Genomic DNA, 17,739 nt, shown 5'->3' with positions numbered 1-17,739 from the left:
TTCCCGCCGCGGTGAAACTCACCTGGCCAGTCTAACCAGCCACGCGATGCGTTCACGGGCTACCCTCGCATGCGAATTTGCACATTCAAATTCGTAAAACAAAGCTCGCTCATTAGCCAAGTTGTCTGTTTCCTAAATATCGTGATATTATTTATGTAAGAGTAAGGAATTTGAATATTTCTGATACTGATCAGACTTTATACATAACATCAAATTTCCAAAGTTTTCAGCAAATGACTGATTTTGTCTCATGTTTGTTTTTCAACATATATTTTTATTAGATTTTTTTTTGCTTTGTTATTCTTCTGTGCAGATTATTTTCGTATTGATGTGCATTGTTCTGTACATATTCAATGCCTGCACTTGAGGCTATGATACCTTTTACCATCAGTGTTTTTAGTATTAGTGACATTATCTTTCATTTCTAATGTACATGATGTCAGTTGTTTTAGTTTTGTTCTCTTCCTAATTTTTCTATCTACATTTTCTATACTTTACATACCTTTTCATCATTTCGCTTAATTCTGTCGTGCAATGTGTGTTTGTCTTCTTCATAACTTATTAGTTGTAGTTGTCAGCTGGGTGTTGTTGTTTGGTTGTTCTTTAATTCCGACTGTATGTGAAGGCAGCACAGAATGAGACCTTCACTTCCCCAATGAAAAGTATTATTTCTACTTCGCCCCCCTCACATTATCCTCACTACAGGTTTTACTGTCAGATGGTGTTTAGTTTTGCTGCTCATTTCTCCATCTTGTCTGAATCACCTTTAAATCGGTTTGATGGCTCTGCATTTTTGTTTCCAGACATTCCCCTTATGTCAAATATCTAAGATGAGTTTCTTCAGTCACCTCATGTGATAAGACACAAAATCCACCTTAAGGCAACACAAAGAATTTAAGAGAGTTAAAATCACTCGGGAGGAAAAACAGTTTCTTGTATAAAATGTATCTTACACATCACATCAGTAATGAAAAGTCAACCTTTGGGCAGATTTCAAACTCTGGACCCAGGGAACGTTTGTTCACTTTAAGCAGATTATTTCTTTTGTGTGCCTATTATTTCCAAACATTTTCACGTCAATGTGTTTATGAATGTCCTACAATAGCTAATAATAAAGTAGAAGACATGTATGTGTCTCTGCTGGTGAAATCATTATGATCAAGTCTAGAGGCAACTGTTGGGGAGAACACCAGCATGTTAAGTAAAAAATAAAAACTTAAAGATTTGATTTTCCAAACCCTGCGAAACATTAAAGATGAATTCAATATGTCGTAGCGCTCATGAATGTCAACACTGACTCACTGTCACCATCTACTGTTGTAGAGACGGCACACAGCAAGCTGCTGGCTGATGGCCCAGACCAAAAGCCTACACTGAACTTGACAGGTTGGCTTATTGACATAAAAAAGCATTTATAACTCACAACCAATCAAAATGTTTAGGTTGCCTCATGTGACTCAATCTTACCACAAAATACTGTATATGCAAACCAATATAAGCCATAGAATAAGAAAAAATAAATAAAAAGTTAACTCAGTCACTGTGTATACCTGTATATAGACATTGTATATCATTGTCCATTTGTTGTTTCTGTATTTATGTATCTATTTTTACTCACTTGTTTGTACATAATAGAAATATGTTTATGTTTAAATATCTTTGTTAATCTTGTTGTCCTTGTGTATCTCTCTGAACATTGTTGTGTGGAAACCACTAGAAACTGGAGCCAAATTCCTTTTATGCGTAAACATACTGGGCCAATAAAGCTGATTCTGATTCTAGAAATCATCTTCTTCTCCAGTTTCAAATAAAAAGCTCAGCTCCAGTCCTGACTTTAAACAAAGTTTTACCCATTGTCAGTACTTCTATAGGTCATATTACATTTGTTAAGGGCAGAATTTCCTTGTCACAGGTAACCCTGTCATAAAACGTGCCCTTTTATCCTGTGTATGCAAATGTGGTCCAGTAATCTATTGGTGGGGTAATCTCCTTACAGAGCCATGTGCTTTTTGTTGCTCCATCAATATGTGTATGGAGTGACCTTTTGGGGGGGAAATTCTGTAAAAAGTGGAAAATACTCCAAAAAATCCATGTTTTATACTGTTAGCTAGTAAGCTAATCACCAGTCTATCAAAGAGTCACGTGCAGAGTTATGGCAGATAATATATATTATTAATATATGCCTGAAAGATGAATGGAAACCTTACAGCCTTATTCTCAAGTAGTTTGATGCTTGACAGGGCTTATTATTATGCACACTCATAACTCTAATGCATTTATTTCAACTTGTTAAGACTGATGTTTCAGTAAACAACTTTCTTCAGGATAAAGGCTTATTATAATATAACAAGAATGTTACACAAAAAAATTCATGAGTTTTTGTTTTATGGAAAATCTAGAAAATATTTCAAAAAGACAGAAAAGAGAAGTCTCAACCTCTTTGTAAATATTAATATTTTTGGGTTTTTGGGTGTGTATGAGTGTATAGTTTGTGCACTGCAGTGTAGATTATTTGATGCTGTTATGTGTGCTTTTGTTTGGATGATGGGTGAACATTGTAGTTGGGTATTGTATACAATAAGGAGAATGCTTGAGAGAGAATATCGCTGGAATTTATATTTATTCACTAATGATGAAACTAGGCTGGTAGCTAAATGCCTAAATAGGGTTTCAACTGACCATTATTGTCACTATCGATTGATCTGTGGATTATTTTCTTGATTAATCGATCACTTGTTTGATCCATAAAATGTCAGAAATGGTGAAAAATTATGTTTTGTTTCCCAAAGCCCAAGGTGACGTTCACAAATGTCTTCTTTTATCCTGTCCAACAGTCCACAACCCAAAGATATTCAGTTTACTGTCATAAAAGACTAAATAAACCAGTAAACATTCACACTTGAGAAGCTGGAATCAGAGAATTGGACTAATTGTTGCAGCTCTACGCCTAAACACCTGACCTTTCACTAATTAAGGAATAGGTTCACAGATTTTCAAGTCTGTCTTAAAATAACAGTCAGGAGCCCAAATGAACACTGAAACATGTTTTTCTTCTTCAAGATCCCTTCATAATGTATTTACAATGTAAGTGATGGGGGACAAAATCCACAACCCTCCCTCAGTTCCTTTAACCATACCTTCCTGGATGTACAGACCTTTATGTGGCAACAACAGTACATTTCATCCCCTACCTTTGCTTTATTTCCTTTCACTTTGCACTTAAACCTCTACAATAATGCTTTAATGTTGTATACTCATGATTTATGAAGTCCTTTCACTTTCTGTCCAACTATCTTCCCGATCACAGCTTGAACAGTATAGATATGTCGAAAGCTCTCTTTTGTGGACTGTTTCATTGCTGTTAATTGAATACCATGGTCTATCAATTGTTATAACTACAAATATTAAAACCGTGCTTCCGGTATGCCGCTAACACCTACGTATACGTACTTTGACCAATCACACACGCCGACATGTACTTCCGTGTTTTAGGACTTGTCAGGCTGTGATTGGCTGGACCCAGCTGACTCTACTTGCTGCTCATCTTCACAGTGTCAGAACAACGGAGACACAAAGATGGAGATAACTCACGCTGTTCACGGTTTTGTCAGGTCGCTGCTGTTTGTGCTGCTGTGGTCGCACTGCGAGGGCAGAGAGTCGGAGCTGAGCGGAGTCACCTGCGGCTCGCTGGTCAAACTGCTCAACACCAGACACAACGTCCGCCTGCATTCCCACGATGTCAAATACGGCTCAGGTAACCTTAACTCTCCTCATCCAGCCGGTGTGTTGATATATCGACTTATGTAGCTTTTAAATCCGCCACATTAAATGACACCGAGCTGCAACTTCACCGGCAGCATATGCTAGTCTTATAGAGAACAGTGTGTTAAACTTCCTCCAAAAACCATTTAAACAACAACCATTTAAAGTTTCCTTATTCATCTCCTAACATCCATACACCACAGTACATACCAAACGCACTGTCTCTTATGTTGAGACTCTGTGGTAAATTCGGCACGGAAATGATTTGGCATGCAGCTCTATATTTCTTTAAAGCGTGAAACCTGTACATATGATACCACACACGACCGCCGCCCAACTCTCTCTGTTGTGGCGGAAGAATACTGTGGAAACAGCAGGATGACAAATTATATAATTCGACATTTAATTTAGAAAAAACGTTCTTCGCCATATTTTCCGTAAGCCGAATTTAAGAGTTGAAGCTATTAAATTGTGAAATTTGTAAAACAATATCTTACGTGTTTTTACTTTTGCCTGGCAAGCAGAACAACATGAAATATTAATTTCTATCAATGCAGTTCAGCGTCTTGTTTTCTCGAGCGTGCAGGTGGCTGTCAGTTAACCAGGCAAATTTATATTTGAGCCAATAGAAACAAGTGTATAAACTAACTGCATATCGATATGTATTTTAATATATATCTAAACCTTACCGACATTTTCACGGTAGTTTCGGGTTTAGTTTTTCCTCAGCTTTTACACCGGTGTCACATTCACCAAAACGCGAAATATTGGGCTTCCGGTCAAAATCTTCAATGTAAAGCCCTTTTTTAAAAATTGAACACTGTACCGAGTTAAACAGAATATGTTTGATTGAAATACAACAAACCAGGTGTCATCGGGTCGTGATGACATGTCATAAGCCTGTGTGAAGACACTGTCAACTGTATTTACTGGGGATGTGCACCTGTAGTTGCGGCATAACGGTCTTTAGTTATATGAATCACTAGATACTCTTGGAAACATATTCTGTTCATATGTAGTTCCCTCGTGCTATGTTATTGCTAACAGTAACAGTTATACGAGGGATGACTCCAATTTCTAAGCAAACAGCCTGCATTTGGTCCTCTCTGGCAGAGTCAATGTTCTTGTATAACAACTGATCAGCTCTACTGAGCCTATTAGCCTCTTTCAGCTCATTGTTTTGGTTTTACTGTCCAAACTTCACGGTTTTGGTTCAGTCTCACAGCTCTCATCATCCTTGTTTCCAGCAGCAGCAGACAGCTGTTTTCTACAGAAACAGATCAGTATCTGTTAGTTTACTGTTATCACAAGATGTTTTTCACATTATAACAAGATATTTTCAAGTTATAACAACATACAAACGTATCATGTTATAACAAGGAACTTTTCTTGTTATAACAATATACTATTTATCTTGTTGTAATGTGACGTTTCACATTATAAGGTAGGGCTGGGCAATAAAACGCTCTCGATACAGGATTGCAGTAAAGGTTAAGTTGTTTACGATGATAAACTTCAGACATTTTTAACTTGATATGGATAGATCTAACAGCCTATCACACAGCAGGAATAAATGTGACAACAGCCAGTCAGTCTGAAGTTTTTGGCTTGCAAGTCAAAGTACACACCAATATCCTACCACAAAGCATTGTTTGAGCTACCGGTGAAGAAAGTGGACGTCCTCTGGAAAAGAGGGAAAAAAAATGAGTGGAACCACGGGGCAGGAAAACAATATGATGATAACCGTCAGATTAGCTTCTGTCCCTGGTCAACAGTGAACCCAGACTGGTGTAGAGGAACAAACTCTGCCACATCTTCCGACAAGTGAATGGTAAAGTGGTCTCAGACATAAATAAAGACAGAGAATAATGGCTGGTTTACAATTTTGCACTTTTTATTTAGATTTCCACCTCTAAATCTGAGAGATGGCTGAAGGAATTTGATATGATAGTAGTCACAGCTTTTAGTTTTATTTACATTATTTTAATAAGTTACAATGCAAGCTAACTTGTATTGTTGTGTTAGGCAGATAAAGCATGTTTGCAAAGCTATATGTTAACATAAACTATTCTAAAGTATCACTAATGAACCATCTAGTTTCTTTAGGCTTCAGTCATTATCAGGATATTCTTCAAACTGGCAGCTTGGGGGGATGTTAATAAACTGTGTGCACGGATTTACATATGGATCTTCTTCAGAGGCCAAGTAGTTCAATTCAGTGCAATGCATTGTCAGTGGAGGCCAAACTACACATTTTTGACAGGGCCCAGTAACACGTTAACACAATGGCATGGATGCTAGTGGTCTACCAGGTAGACCGTTAGCATCCATGCTAACGGTCTACAGGGTACAGTTTGTCTGTGTTTTCATCAAAGTTGAGTTTTTCTGTCTGACATGTTAAAGTGAACTCAAGGTGTGTGTGTGTGTGTGTGTGTGTGTGTGTGTGTGTGTGTGTGTGTGTGTAGGCAGCGGACAGCAGTCTGTAACCGGAGTGGAGAACGCTGACGACGCAAACAGTTATTGGCAGATACGAGGAAAGCCCAACCGCCCGTGTCAGCGTGGGTCAGCCATCAAGTGTGGTCAGGCTATCCGCATCACACACATGAAGACTGGCCGAAACCTTCACACACACCACTTCAGCTCACCTCTGTCTAACAACCAGGTCCGTCAGCAGCACACACACGTCTTCTATAGTTTTTGGACAACAATAGAATAAGATATATCAGGCTTTGATACACACACACACACAATACTTTAAGAAAAGGAGAAGTTTATTGCTGGTTTGACTGTGCACATGAGATTTCTTTACAATAAGAAACATTTTGAATATCAGCTTTATTCTTGAATTAATTTATTATAATTACAGCACAGGGGGGCAGCACAGTAGCTCACTAACACCACTGTACAAACGTTCCTCCTTTCCTCCTCCCATCTGTGTTGTCTGCAGGAGGTCAGCGCGTTTGGAGAACATGGCGAGGGCGATGACCTGGATGTGTGGACGGTGCAGTGTGACGGCGTCCATTGGGAGCGCGACGAGGCCGTCCGCTTCAAACACATGGGCACTGACGTCTTCCTGAGTGTAACGGGGGAGCAGTACGGTCACCCCATCCGCGGCCAGCGCGAGGTGCACGGCATGAGCACGCCCAACCAGCACAACTGGTGGCGCGCCATGGAGGGTGTCTTCATCCAGCCCAGCCAGGAGCCAATGCGCCACGACGAGCTCTGACATCACCAGGAGACACAAAGCATGGACGTGTGTGCAGACTCTGGCCTCTGGTTCCTGTAGTGGTTTTATAGCTCACCTGGACGAAATGACGTCATGTGTGAATGATGTAGAATATTTGACTCATCATTCTCCATGTGAAGCACTCTGAGCCCTCTGAGAGAGGGCTGACAAAATTTGACAATTAGTAACACTGTATGTAGGGTAGCGGTAGGAGAATTTCAAGGGGAGAAATCATTTTTGTGGAAAATCAAGGCTGGATAACCAACTTTGTAAAGCAACTACTATGTGGCCTCAGACCCCTGGGGGGTCCTGAAAGCAACAAATTCATTGCGTGTCCAGAAATATACCCATCTAAAGTACAATATCATTTGAAATGTGACAAATAAAACCTTTATTTCAGTTGATATTCTTCCTCCATGATGATTTTCCTCTATAAATTTAAACATGCAATCAAATTACCACAAAGTAACAGAGCTGAATAATTCATTAGTCAGTTGGCAGAAGATTTTAATAATAGATTAATTGTTCTAGTAAATTATCAGGCAAAAATGTCAATCCTTCTCTGGTTCCAAATACTATAATGTGGGGATATGCTACTTCTCTCTATTTTATATCTTTGTAAACTGTTTTTGGGTTTTAGACTGTTAGACTTAAGAGGTAATTTTGTGCTCTGAGAACATCATGATGTTTATAGACTGAAAAATTACAGGGAAAATCTGTGCAGCAGAGGGTGAGAGATATCTTGACTTTTAGTCCTGTAATATAGGTCAAAACATTGGGTTCTACACTTCCCATCATGCAGCACAATAGCATCCCTTCATGAGAAACTGCCCGCCTGGTAAACAACCACATATTTAAAACTCTAGTAACACAAGCTTTATGTTATCAATTTGTAGTCTCCTAACCCTAACCCTAACCCAACCTGACAATAATCCTGCTGACATCTCTATGACATCATAAGTGTTATTTATTTATTTACAACAGAGGACATTAACACAAGTTTTTACAGGCTCAGTGGTACTTCACATGACTAGTAAACTGACTTTTAGGTGGACTGCCTCATTAATGGATCGTTCCAAAAAAAATAATTTAGGAGGGGGATCAACATGGCTGACAGTTTATGGGTCAATCAAAGTAATCTTCATCTCAGAGGAAAGGCTGCTGAGTCAAAGTAGAACTATCTGAAGTCCTGACTGTTGATAGCTTTGACCCTGGTCCTCAACAACAAGGCATCTTAATCAACATTACCTCCTCCTACCTAAGTCTTAACCAGTCTGTAACTAGTATAAACAATAAGGGGGCGCTTGTCTGGGAAACGTATCTCTGGACAGTATGTTAATGCACTGTTGCTGCAGGCAGCTGAATAGATAGCACTGTGGGTTGAGTTGGGTTCTAATGTGATTGACTCACAATGTAGAGTAGACAGAACGACGGACTGAAGGGAAACCATCATGACGGAGTATTTTCAAGTGTTATTGATTAACATAACATGAATTTTGTTACATCCCAGGCAGATTAAATAATACAGTAGTTCTGTAATTATGGAAATAACAGGTACACATTTCCCTCTGAGGTTTCCTTGAAAGAATGATTGAGTAACTTCTTTTAAAACTTTAGTTAAAATGGTCAACAAACTTCCTCAGAAATTATGGACCCTTAAACTAAAGCATTGCCATAATCCATTTGTAAATTTGGCAGGTCATTATGACATTTTCTTAACTTGGATTTAAATTAAGATTTTGTTTACCATGCAAACTACAAAGCTTATCTAAGAGGACAGTTGCATGAACCTCAGACAGTTTGTATCTCAGGAGTGCAGCTGGATTGTGTGTATAGTTTATAGCACTGTCCTGAAAAACAGGTAAATCTAAAATAAATCAGTCGGGGGACTTGGTTTGACCATCAGTTGCTTTTGATGTGATTATTGTATTATAAAGAAGGTAAACCATATTTCACTGGAATTAGTGCCCTGATGCAGATTTTCCTCAGTTTCTCAGTTTGTTGTTTTTTTAATTTCTGTGCATTACTGCGTGTGTGACAAAAATACTCTTATGTCCTGGTGAATATTTACAGTACCAGTCAAGAAAATGGGAAAGTGTGTCCAAACTCTTGATTGGTACTGTACGTGAAGGGAAGATACGTACATATGTTTTCAAATAACTTCTTACTGTTTTTTTCTGTCTAGATTTGTATTGTTTATTAGACATCCTATTCATTAACTACTTTAGACCTCTTACTTTACTTTAAACTATACACAAACAACTCCTGATTTCACTCCTCGGTTGACTCCAGGACTCAGATGGAGAAACACACTAATACACACAAGAACATGAAAAAAAAAAAAACCTGTTCAGTGCTTGAGTTCACTATTGTCATGAGTCAGATGAAAATGTGTCAAAGAAACTGTTTTCTGATTTATCATAAAATAACTTGCCACATGATGCTGCTGTGGTTTGTCAGCTCTTGTTTATACTTTCTAGAAACTTTTGTCGTGGATGGAGAGGATGCATTGTTGGCAGGCAACATGTTGTTTTTCTGCTGAAGAAATAATCCACATTTTCACACAGGAACATGTTCATACATAACCTCTGCTCGCTCTCTCCTGATCAGTACAACTTTTTACTGTCATGTGGGAGTAGCAGGAATAGACCCGAATACAGAGACCGACATGCAGAGATTGCTGAAAAATCCTCTTTAATGTCGAAACAGTCAGGACAGTACAGGACAAACAGAACAAATGATCCAACAGAGACTGAACAGAAAACCAGGACTTAAATACAAACTAAACCAATCAGACAATGAGGAACAGGTGACAAGACACAGAGGCAGGCTGGGAGCTGATAGGCTGGGAAGACATAGAGCAGGACAGGGCTGACGAGACTGATATAGGGCAGGTGTGAGGGTCACAGCAGACTGGGGAAGACAAAGGGCAGGGCTAACAAGGAGAAATGCAGGTCAGGTGCAAGGAGGAGCACATGAACACACAAGGGAAACACAGTAACAAAACCAAGACCCAGAAAATACAACCCACACCAACCCGTCGAACAACTACCATGAACCTAAATCCATGTACACAACACACCAGGCAAAACAACAAAAGGCAGTCCAAACCCACCACCCAAATATAACAAGAAAAACCATATGACCAGAAGGACTAAACAGAAGTGCAAACCAAGAAACCCCAAAGAACACAAAAACACAAAGAGACCAAAAAACACAAAGTCCAGGCAGGGTGTGACATTTACAGGTTTATTCTTCCTTCAGATCCATCATAATCAAATATTTATTAATCTCAGCCAATAAAAATACACAGTTTTCAAAAACTGACTTTGGCCTGGTAGATTGTATTGAACCAATAAGTGGCTTTGACATATAAAGTGAGTTAAGTAGTAAGAAGTAAATAAACTCAGCTTTTAGAAGTCAGTATAATGTTAACAATATAAGAGGCTACTTTTCAGATGTCTTCAATGTTGAGAACACAGGATGACAGTGGACATCAGGTCAAGATGACATAAAAGTCGTTACTTCACATCAGTTATAATTTTTTTTTTTCCTTTTTTCCCCCAAGCATTAGTGATTTTAGATAATAAGTTAATATTCAAGTTCACTTCACAATATTTCACTTTTAGAGTATTGTAGCTCCATGGGTTATTAGCTGTAGCTGTCATAAACAATTTACAACCCTATATACTACATTTGAGATACCTCCAGATGAAGTTACTCAACCTCTAAACTCATATGAGAGTTGTGTTGCATGCATGTTGCATGACCAACATATCTGTTCTGTAGGGTTCACAACAGTCTGTTCGTAGGATCTAGGAGCCCTAATTGGCTTTTAAAGACAGCGGTCGAATAAAATAAAATAAACAAGTTTAGTTATTTAGTGTAACACTTTTCTAAAGTAGAGAGTAAAAGACAAAGTAAAAAATAATGGTCAAAATCAAAGCAGCAGGGACAGGGATATACTGACTTTAAGTTGAACCAAATCAAAGAGTCAAACCCCCAAAATGCTGGATCCTATATTTCCCATAAAGCAACTTGATTGTGACTTTTGTTGGTTTTTCGCTACCTGGTCCATGTCTTTCAAACACCTCTTCCCCGGTTTCCTCAGTTTTCACAGGCTGAGTAGTACTCCTTGTGATGAGTCAATTGGTTAAAAATGATTTAGTGCCCCTTCAAAAAACACATTGCAGGAATACCTATGGGTATAGTTAAAACATGCATGGTTAAAACAACCATAAATGGGAAATGCAGCCATTTAAAGAAATGACCTATGTGTAAACTTTAAATTAAGCCCAATATCCACATGGATGAAGAATAAGAAAAAAATATGTTTTTTTCCTTTGTGATTTGAATAAAAAAATCCAGTCTGAAGAAGTCAGTCAGTCAATGGGAGATTTCATCTGGTTGCTGTCTGTACTTTTATTCTGGAGTTAACAGAAGAACAGATTACAGTTACATTCAGACTGAGGGGTAATAATGTTTTCCACTATATTACCTGCTCAATTTGACTGTTTTATATGAACATACATAAATGATTGTTGAACATGTAATTGATGTTGGAACCTGGCTGCAGGGATTTAATAAATAAATTTGTGCCACACTTTTCATTCATAGTGAAACTCAAAATGCTACGGTATTAATAGCAGAACACACAGCTAAAGAATAAAGTGATAAGAGTTAAGATGAAAAAGCCTTCCTGAATAGAAAGGTTTTAGGCCTGTTTTCAATGGGTCTAGGGTGTGTGCTGCCCTCAGATGGTTAGGAGGACTGTTCCACAAAAGTACAAAGCACATGGAGTGTAGATAGCAGTGGAATCAGTAGTGTAGGGTGTGCATGGGAGTGAAGATAGTGTGTGAGTGTTGTGAGAATATGGTCATCTGCTCCACACACAGTGGGTGAGTTCACTGCTCCACTCCACTAACATTATGGCATTTTTCCATTGTTTTAGGGGTAGTCATACTGAGCCATGACTGGAGTCGAGCTGGCATGCTGTGAGTGTTTTTCCATTACACAGCAGGGCAAAGTAAAATAAGTTTACCTGTTGGAGGTGTGCTGGTTGTCTGCAGCTCTTCATCAAACATCATCATCACTGTGGCTATTTTTGCTTGTACTATTCCTCCCTGCACTATTTCTAACTGATCAGCTGAACAAAGTGTTTCAACTGGTTTTTAGCGCCGCTAATGAAGCTCTGCTACAACATTTTATTTCCTGTAAATTCTTCATAATAAAATTCTCCCATTATTTAGTCATTCATAAGCTTTTGATTTGAAGCAGTAAAGCAGGACATATTTTGCAAATATTTTGGTTTGCATCAGCAGTAACTTAACACAACTCTTATACAGCTTCCAGAGAGCTGGCCAATCAGAACAGAGGGGGCTCATTGGGAGGGGGGCCTTAAAGAGACAGGAGCTTAGACAGCCTGTTAAGAGACAGAGGCTTAACTGCATAAAGGGCCAGTATAAGATAAATAAGGAGTTTTTTGAACTGTGAATCATGCATAGCTACACTAGTGGAGTCCAAAAATAAAAATATAGAGCTGGAAATGAGCATAATAGGTCCTCTCCACATGGGATACTCTTTGAGTATTACAGGTTTTTAACAGTTTAGCAATGATGTGAGCTTCATCTGGGTTAATAAGAGTTACAAAGAATTAATTAGTGAGTCACAAATCTTTTTAATTTTGTCTCATTCATGTTCAATATGAGGACAGAAACTGTGCAGAAATAACGCTGTTGGGTAAGTTTGCTTATGTTAGCGTGTATGTTTTAAACACTACTGTTGAGGAAAAGGTCAGTGATTTAGAGCCTCCCCAGCAAACATTGAGACATTGAGTGACTGTTGTGTGAAGTTGAAAAATAGTTCCAAAATAGTTGTGCCGACGTTTGTTTGTCCTAGGATGGCAAAGTCACTACTCTGCCTCAGATTGTCTTACCCTGGCTTACCCTAACACTAACCAGTCTCACTCCTCATGCCTAAACCTAACCAACCCAACCAATAAATGCAACGGCTACTAGCCAATCAGAGGCAGTGCAGGGCAGGTCATGACTTTGACTATCACAAGACGTTATTGCTGGACACGGAGGGCTGGACAACAATACATAAGAGCAGGCATGTGTCACTTCCCTGTTGTCAGAATGACCACGCCCCCTTTTGGGTGAACAAGCGCTGTAAAAGTGCAGGAGCCAAATTGGAAAAACTAGTGGCACCATGCATAAAAGCCCTTGCTGCACATTTTGCATGTTAAACAATTTCAAAAAATCGTGTTTACAAATTACTTTACTTCCCCAAAGAGCGAAGGACAGTAAAAGAAGAAGAAGAGATCTGTGGCTTCACGCCATCTGCAGAGAGGATTAAAATGGTAAATTGTGGGACATGGTGTTACACCATATTTGGTGATCCATCAGATTCTGTGACCTGCAGTGTTGGAAGAAATACTCAGATCCTTTACTTAGGTAAAAGTATCAATACCACAATGTAGCAATACTTAATTACAAGTAAAGATACTATATATAAAATCCTACTTAAGTAAAAGTAAAGAAGTATTACCAGCTAAATTTACTTAAAAGTACTAAAGTAAAATCAGGTCAAATTAGCTCCACCTCAAGCAGCTACAATAATAAAATGCTTATGCATTGACTTATCAGTATTAATAATACACTTTGTTAAATGTATTTGATATATCACCCACAGCCCAATTTTCTGCAAAATTAGTACTTTTACTTTAGTACTTTGAATAATTTTAACAGAGACGTCCAATCAGAAACAGGCATGTTCTTTGGCCATGGGATATGAAATTTGTTTTGCAGTGCACAAAAAAAGAACCTCTTCACATGGCAAATAAATACAAATCTGTAGACTATATACTTAATACTGTAGGATTAACAAAATGTTTAATAATGAAATTTGTTTTTTGTTTGTTTGTTTTTTTAGATCAGCATTCCTGAAATAAACTTGGAGGAAAGTGGGCATGCTGTTGGTACAGATGCTGGGATGATCATAGCCCTCTCATAGAGCAACAAGTGGAAGACTTGATAAATGTTATAGACCTCAGAGTCATTTGGATTTGATATATACTTGAATGTGCATTGAAATGTCTTAACTGTGCTTGGTAACAGGGGAGAGTTGTACCTTATGCACAACTTTAAGAGGAACAATACTAACTGGTGGGATACTGCAGACCCTGGAGTTTGAAGAAGGTATCCAGTTATGGACCGGGGGAGTCACATGATAGTTCCAAGGCCCTGCTTGGTTCTGAAGTTTTGCCTATACTTGGTACTAGACAACATTTTCACAACAAGGACTGTGTATAATCTTGAGCTTTTGAGTTTGTCAAATGTCTTTTTTTTTTTTTTTTTAAACTACACGATGCATTGTTGCTGTAATTACCGATAGTTTGATCTTTTCTGGGCAGCTACAAAGGAGGAAAATCGCAGTGGAACCTTTCTCCCCAGGTCTGTGTAAGAGGAAAGGAGGTAACAAATTAAAAAATGGCCAGAAAGTGTGGATGTGGCATGTAGCATTCAAACTGAATGAGTGAATGAATCCAGAGTTGTTCCATTACTTGTTCTGATATTTTTTAATTGCTATGTGGATTAACAGACATCCAAACAACCATCTTTGACCCAATTAATATAATTTTGAACGAAACTTAAAACTTTTAAGTTTTTGTCAACATCTGATTCGTGGTTTTCATCCAATAGTTGCCTGTGTTTTAGTTCTGGTATTGGTGATTTTAATGGTTTTCAAATACATGTATGTAATGCAACTCAAATTTGGTATGCATCAGCATGTAATACATGAAAGATAAAAACATGTCAGCCCGACTAACTAAATAATGTACTTACATAATATACCTGAATTGGGACTTTTAATTTATTGAAATAGATTTGGGAATTTATCCCTAATTCTATATTGTTTATTAAAAGAGGACCTTGTTTATTGTTAACTGCAGTGATATTCATGCAGAAGGAAACAAAACTACTTTTGGATGCGAGGGGACATAAAAGCATGTTGAAAACTGGTTGAAACATATCTGTCCTTTTTGTGATGAAAACTGATAAAACCTACTCAACAGAGAAGAAAAGATTAGTCTGAAATAAATGGAAAAGAAAATCAGGAACACAGCAGCAGTCATGCCACCCTCATCTATTCAAATTTCATCTTCTTCATGTGATCAAAACCCTCAAAGCTCCCCACTCTACTGTGATCAGTGATCTGAAGGTCATTCTGTGGGTTCATCATTTTGGGCTACACTGAACTTTGAGTGGCCCAGGCTTCTTCTGTCACTTGCCTTGTTGTGCACACTGTGAGGGCCACAGCAAGAGATGTCAGTCAACAACAATAATGAACAGGTTCAGGAGGATGAACATCTCAATGATATATATACGCTGCAAAACGTATTAGTTTCACAATGATGGCTCTAAGATTGTGAGATCCCTAAGTTGTTTATTTTTTGGCCTATTCTTTTCTATTGGACTGCGTCCACGTCACATGACTGTCAGGTGTCATGGCTGACATTTCTTATATTCTCAGTGAAAAATGTAATATTTTAGGATAGTTTCAGTATGAAGATGCGCTTTGGTTACATTTCTAAATGCAACGTTTTCTTCCATTGCTATGGTGGTTGCCATGGACCCTGCTGCCGCCGAAACCTCGTAGCCAATCACAAAGCTTCAGATTCTGGAATCACAAAGCTTCCAGAATCTGAAGCTTTGTGATTGGCTGACCAGAGTATCAGCCGCGCTTACTGTCAACGTGTCATGGTTTTCTTTTAATGATATCTTTAACATTTGTCAAAAAACAAAACAAAAAGGTGTCCTTGATAACTCAACAATATGATTAATGTTAAGGCAATCAGTTTTAATTATTTCTCTTTCCATGTAGAATCTTCATACTGACATATCTTACTCTCCAGGTTGAGACCTTTCCAATAATGTATTTGTTTTAGCTCTACAACAAAGTTTTAATTTTCTCATTTAATGGACACAAGTTATCCCAGGCCTAGTTTCAGAGAGCACTTTGAAGGCCAAATATATAAAATGAAGCTTTTTGTTTCTTTGTTTGTTTTTTCTTTTTTAGCGGAAATAGTGACCAAAATGAGTCACCCTCAGAGATTACAATACTGCTGACAATGTAGTACATTTACTACAGGAAGGCCTGAAGTGTTTGGGTTAGGGCTGAAAAGACCAACCTGTTCTCATTTCCAGGTCATCAAATTCCAAAACATGCATAGGTCACTATTCACACAACCCTGAAGATTTTTTGTATCTTTATGATTCTTGGTTTTGGGACTTTAAGTCATCATAACATACATCAGAATCTGTTTTATTAGCCAATGCAAGCTTACAAAGAATGTGTCTTGGTGTTTGCTCCCAAAAACATGTAACACAGAAGAATAAAAATAGACAAAAGAAAAGGTAATAATAATGACATAAATAAAGTAATATTAAAATTAAATTGAAGTTTTAAAATTAATTCAATTTACAGAATGGAATAATAATAGTTTTGAAATGAGATATAAAAATTGAAGTTAAATATTGATTACAAAGGAAATATGGACTGTGATATGTACAAAGAAATGAAGTACATTAAATATATGAAAGTGACAAGCAAAAATTAAAAATGACATGCATAAATAATTAAATTATGTAACTGTGGAGGTTGAATGCAATGCACTATGTAAAGTCCAGTTTGATGAAATATTTGAAAGTGACATGTGCAGGGATTAAATGAGGGATGTGAAATGTAAAGTCCAGTTTGATGACCCCCGTCTTCAATGTGGTACACACACACACACACACACACACACACAATATTAATTGAGGAAGACTGTTATAAGAAAGATGATTTCATATTAAATATCCAGACATATTCTTGGAAGTACAAAATTAAATGAGCAACTTCACATTTTACAATCACAGGCTATAAAACGCCTTTTCTTAACAGAGATAGTAGCATTTGGATCCGGGTTGCGGCAGACGGCGGCAATTTGAAATGGAATGAAGCCCACTGATGGCAGACAACCAAAAACAGTAGTCGAACGCGCCACATCTGCCCACAATACAATGCTCTTCCCTAGCCTTCCGCTATGAAAACCTGAAAGAAAAACGTTATTTCTCAGAATCAATCGAGAAGTAATTAAAACGGATGGCCATAATAGTAAATCTATCATATTGTTGAGTTATCAAGGACACTTTCGTGTTTTTGCGTTGATAAATGTTAAAAATGTCATTAAAAGAAAACCTTAACACATTGACAGTGAGGAAATACTTCCGGGCGGCTGATACTCCGGTCAGCCAATCACAAAGCTTCAAATTCTGGCTTTCAAATTCAATTCATTTCTGTGCTCTAAAATCTAGGTTTGTAAGGAAATAACATCATCAAACAGTTACATAAAATAACACAAATCACATAACTACTCAGATAACTACACAGCACAAAGGTTTCAGAGACAGCAGTGTCCATAGCAACTACCATAGCAACCACAATAGCAACGATAGAAAACGTTGGATTCCTACAATTTTCGGGCGAGACCTGAAACAACCCTCGTAATAACTAACAAAGTGAACATCATATACATTCACTGAACAAAGACTATGAAAATAAAACGCACATTTCTCACTAGAAATGTAATCTAAACGCATTTTAATGCTGAAACTATCCTAAAATATAGAATTTTCTAGAGAATTAAGAAATGTCAGCCATTTTGTTTGATTTTGCAGACAGAAACGTGACGTGACGTGGACGCA

The 17,739-nt window shown here is 37.9% G+C and overlaps 1 protein-coding gene across 1 annotated transcript; it reads left to right on the top strand.

Annotated features, from left to right (window-relative positions):
- Window positions 1-3,503: 3,503 nt before the first annotated feature.
- sdf2l1 (stromal cell-derived factor 2-like 1) lies at window positions 3,504-7,392 on the top strand. Its single transcript, XM_044363243.1, has 3 exons — window positions 3,504-3,754; window positions 6,228-6,424; window positions 6,710-7,392. The coding sequence occupies exons 1-3, from the start codon at window positions 3,577-3,579 to the stop codon at window positions 6,986-6,988; spliced, it is 654 nt and encodes a 217-aa protein (XP_044219178.1). The 5' UTR covers window positions 3,504-3,576; the 3' UTR covers window positions 6,989-7,392.
- Window positions 7,393-17,739: the final 10,347 nt, after the last annotated feature.

The sequence above is a fragment of the Thunnus albacares genome, chromosome 2 (genome assembly GCF_914725855.1).
Source record: "Thunnus albacares chromosome 2, fThuAlb1.1, whole genome shotgun sequence".
NCBI classification, from domain to species: domain Eukaryota; kingdom Metazoa; phylum Chordata; class Actinopteri; order Scombriformes; family Scombridae; genus Thunnus; species Thunnus albacares.
This window is presented reverse-complemented; position numbering and strand designations above follow the sequence as displayed.

Excerpts from the sequence above, each read along its gene's own strand:
- sdf2l1 (XM_044363243.1), top strand. The coding sequence starts at position 3,577 with ATGGAGATAACTCACGCTGTTCACGGTTTTGTCAGGTCGCTGCTGTTT. Across the intron at positions 3,755-6,227 it reads CGATGTCAAATACGGCTCAG|GCAGCGGACAGCAGTCTGTA; the intron begins GTAACCTTAACT and ends GTGTGTGTGTAG. Across the intron at positions 6,425-6,709 it reads CACCTCTGTCTAACAACCAG|GAGGTCAGCGCGTTTGGAGA; the intron begins GTCCGTCAGCAG and ends TGTTGTCTGCAG.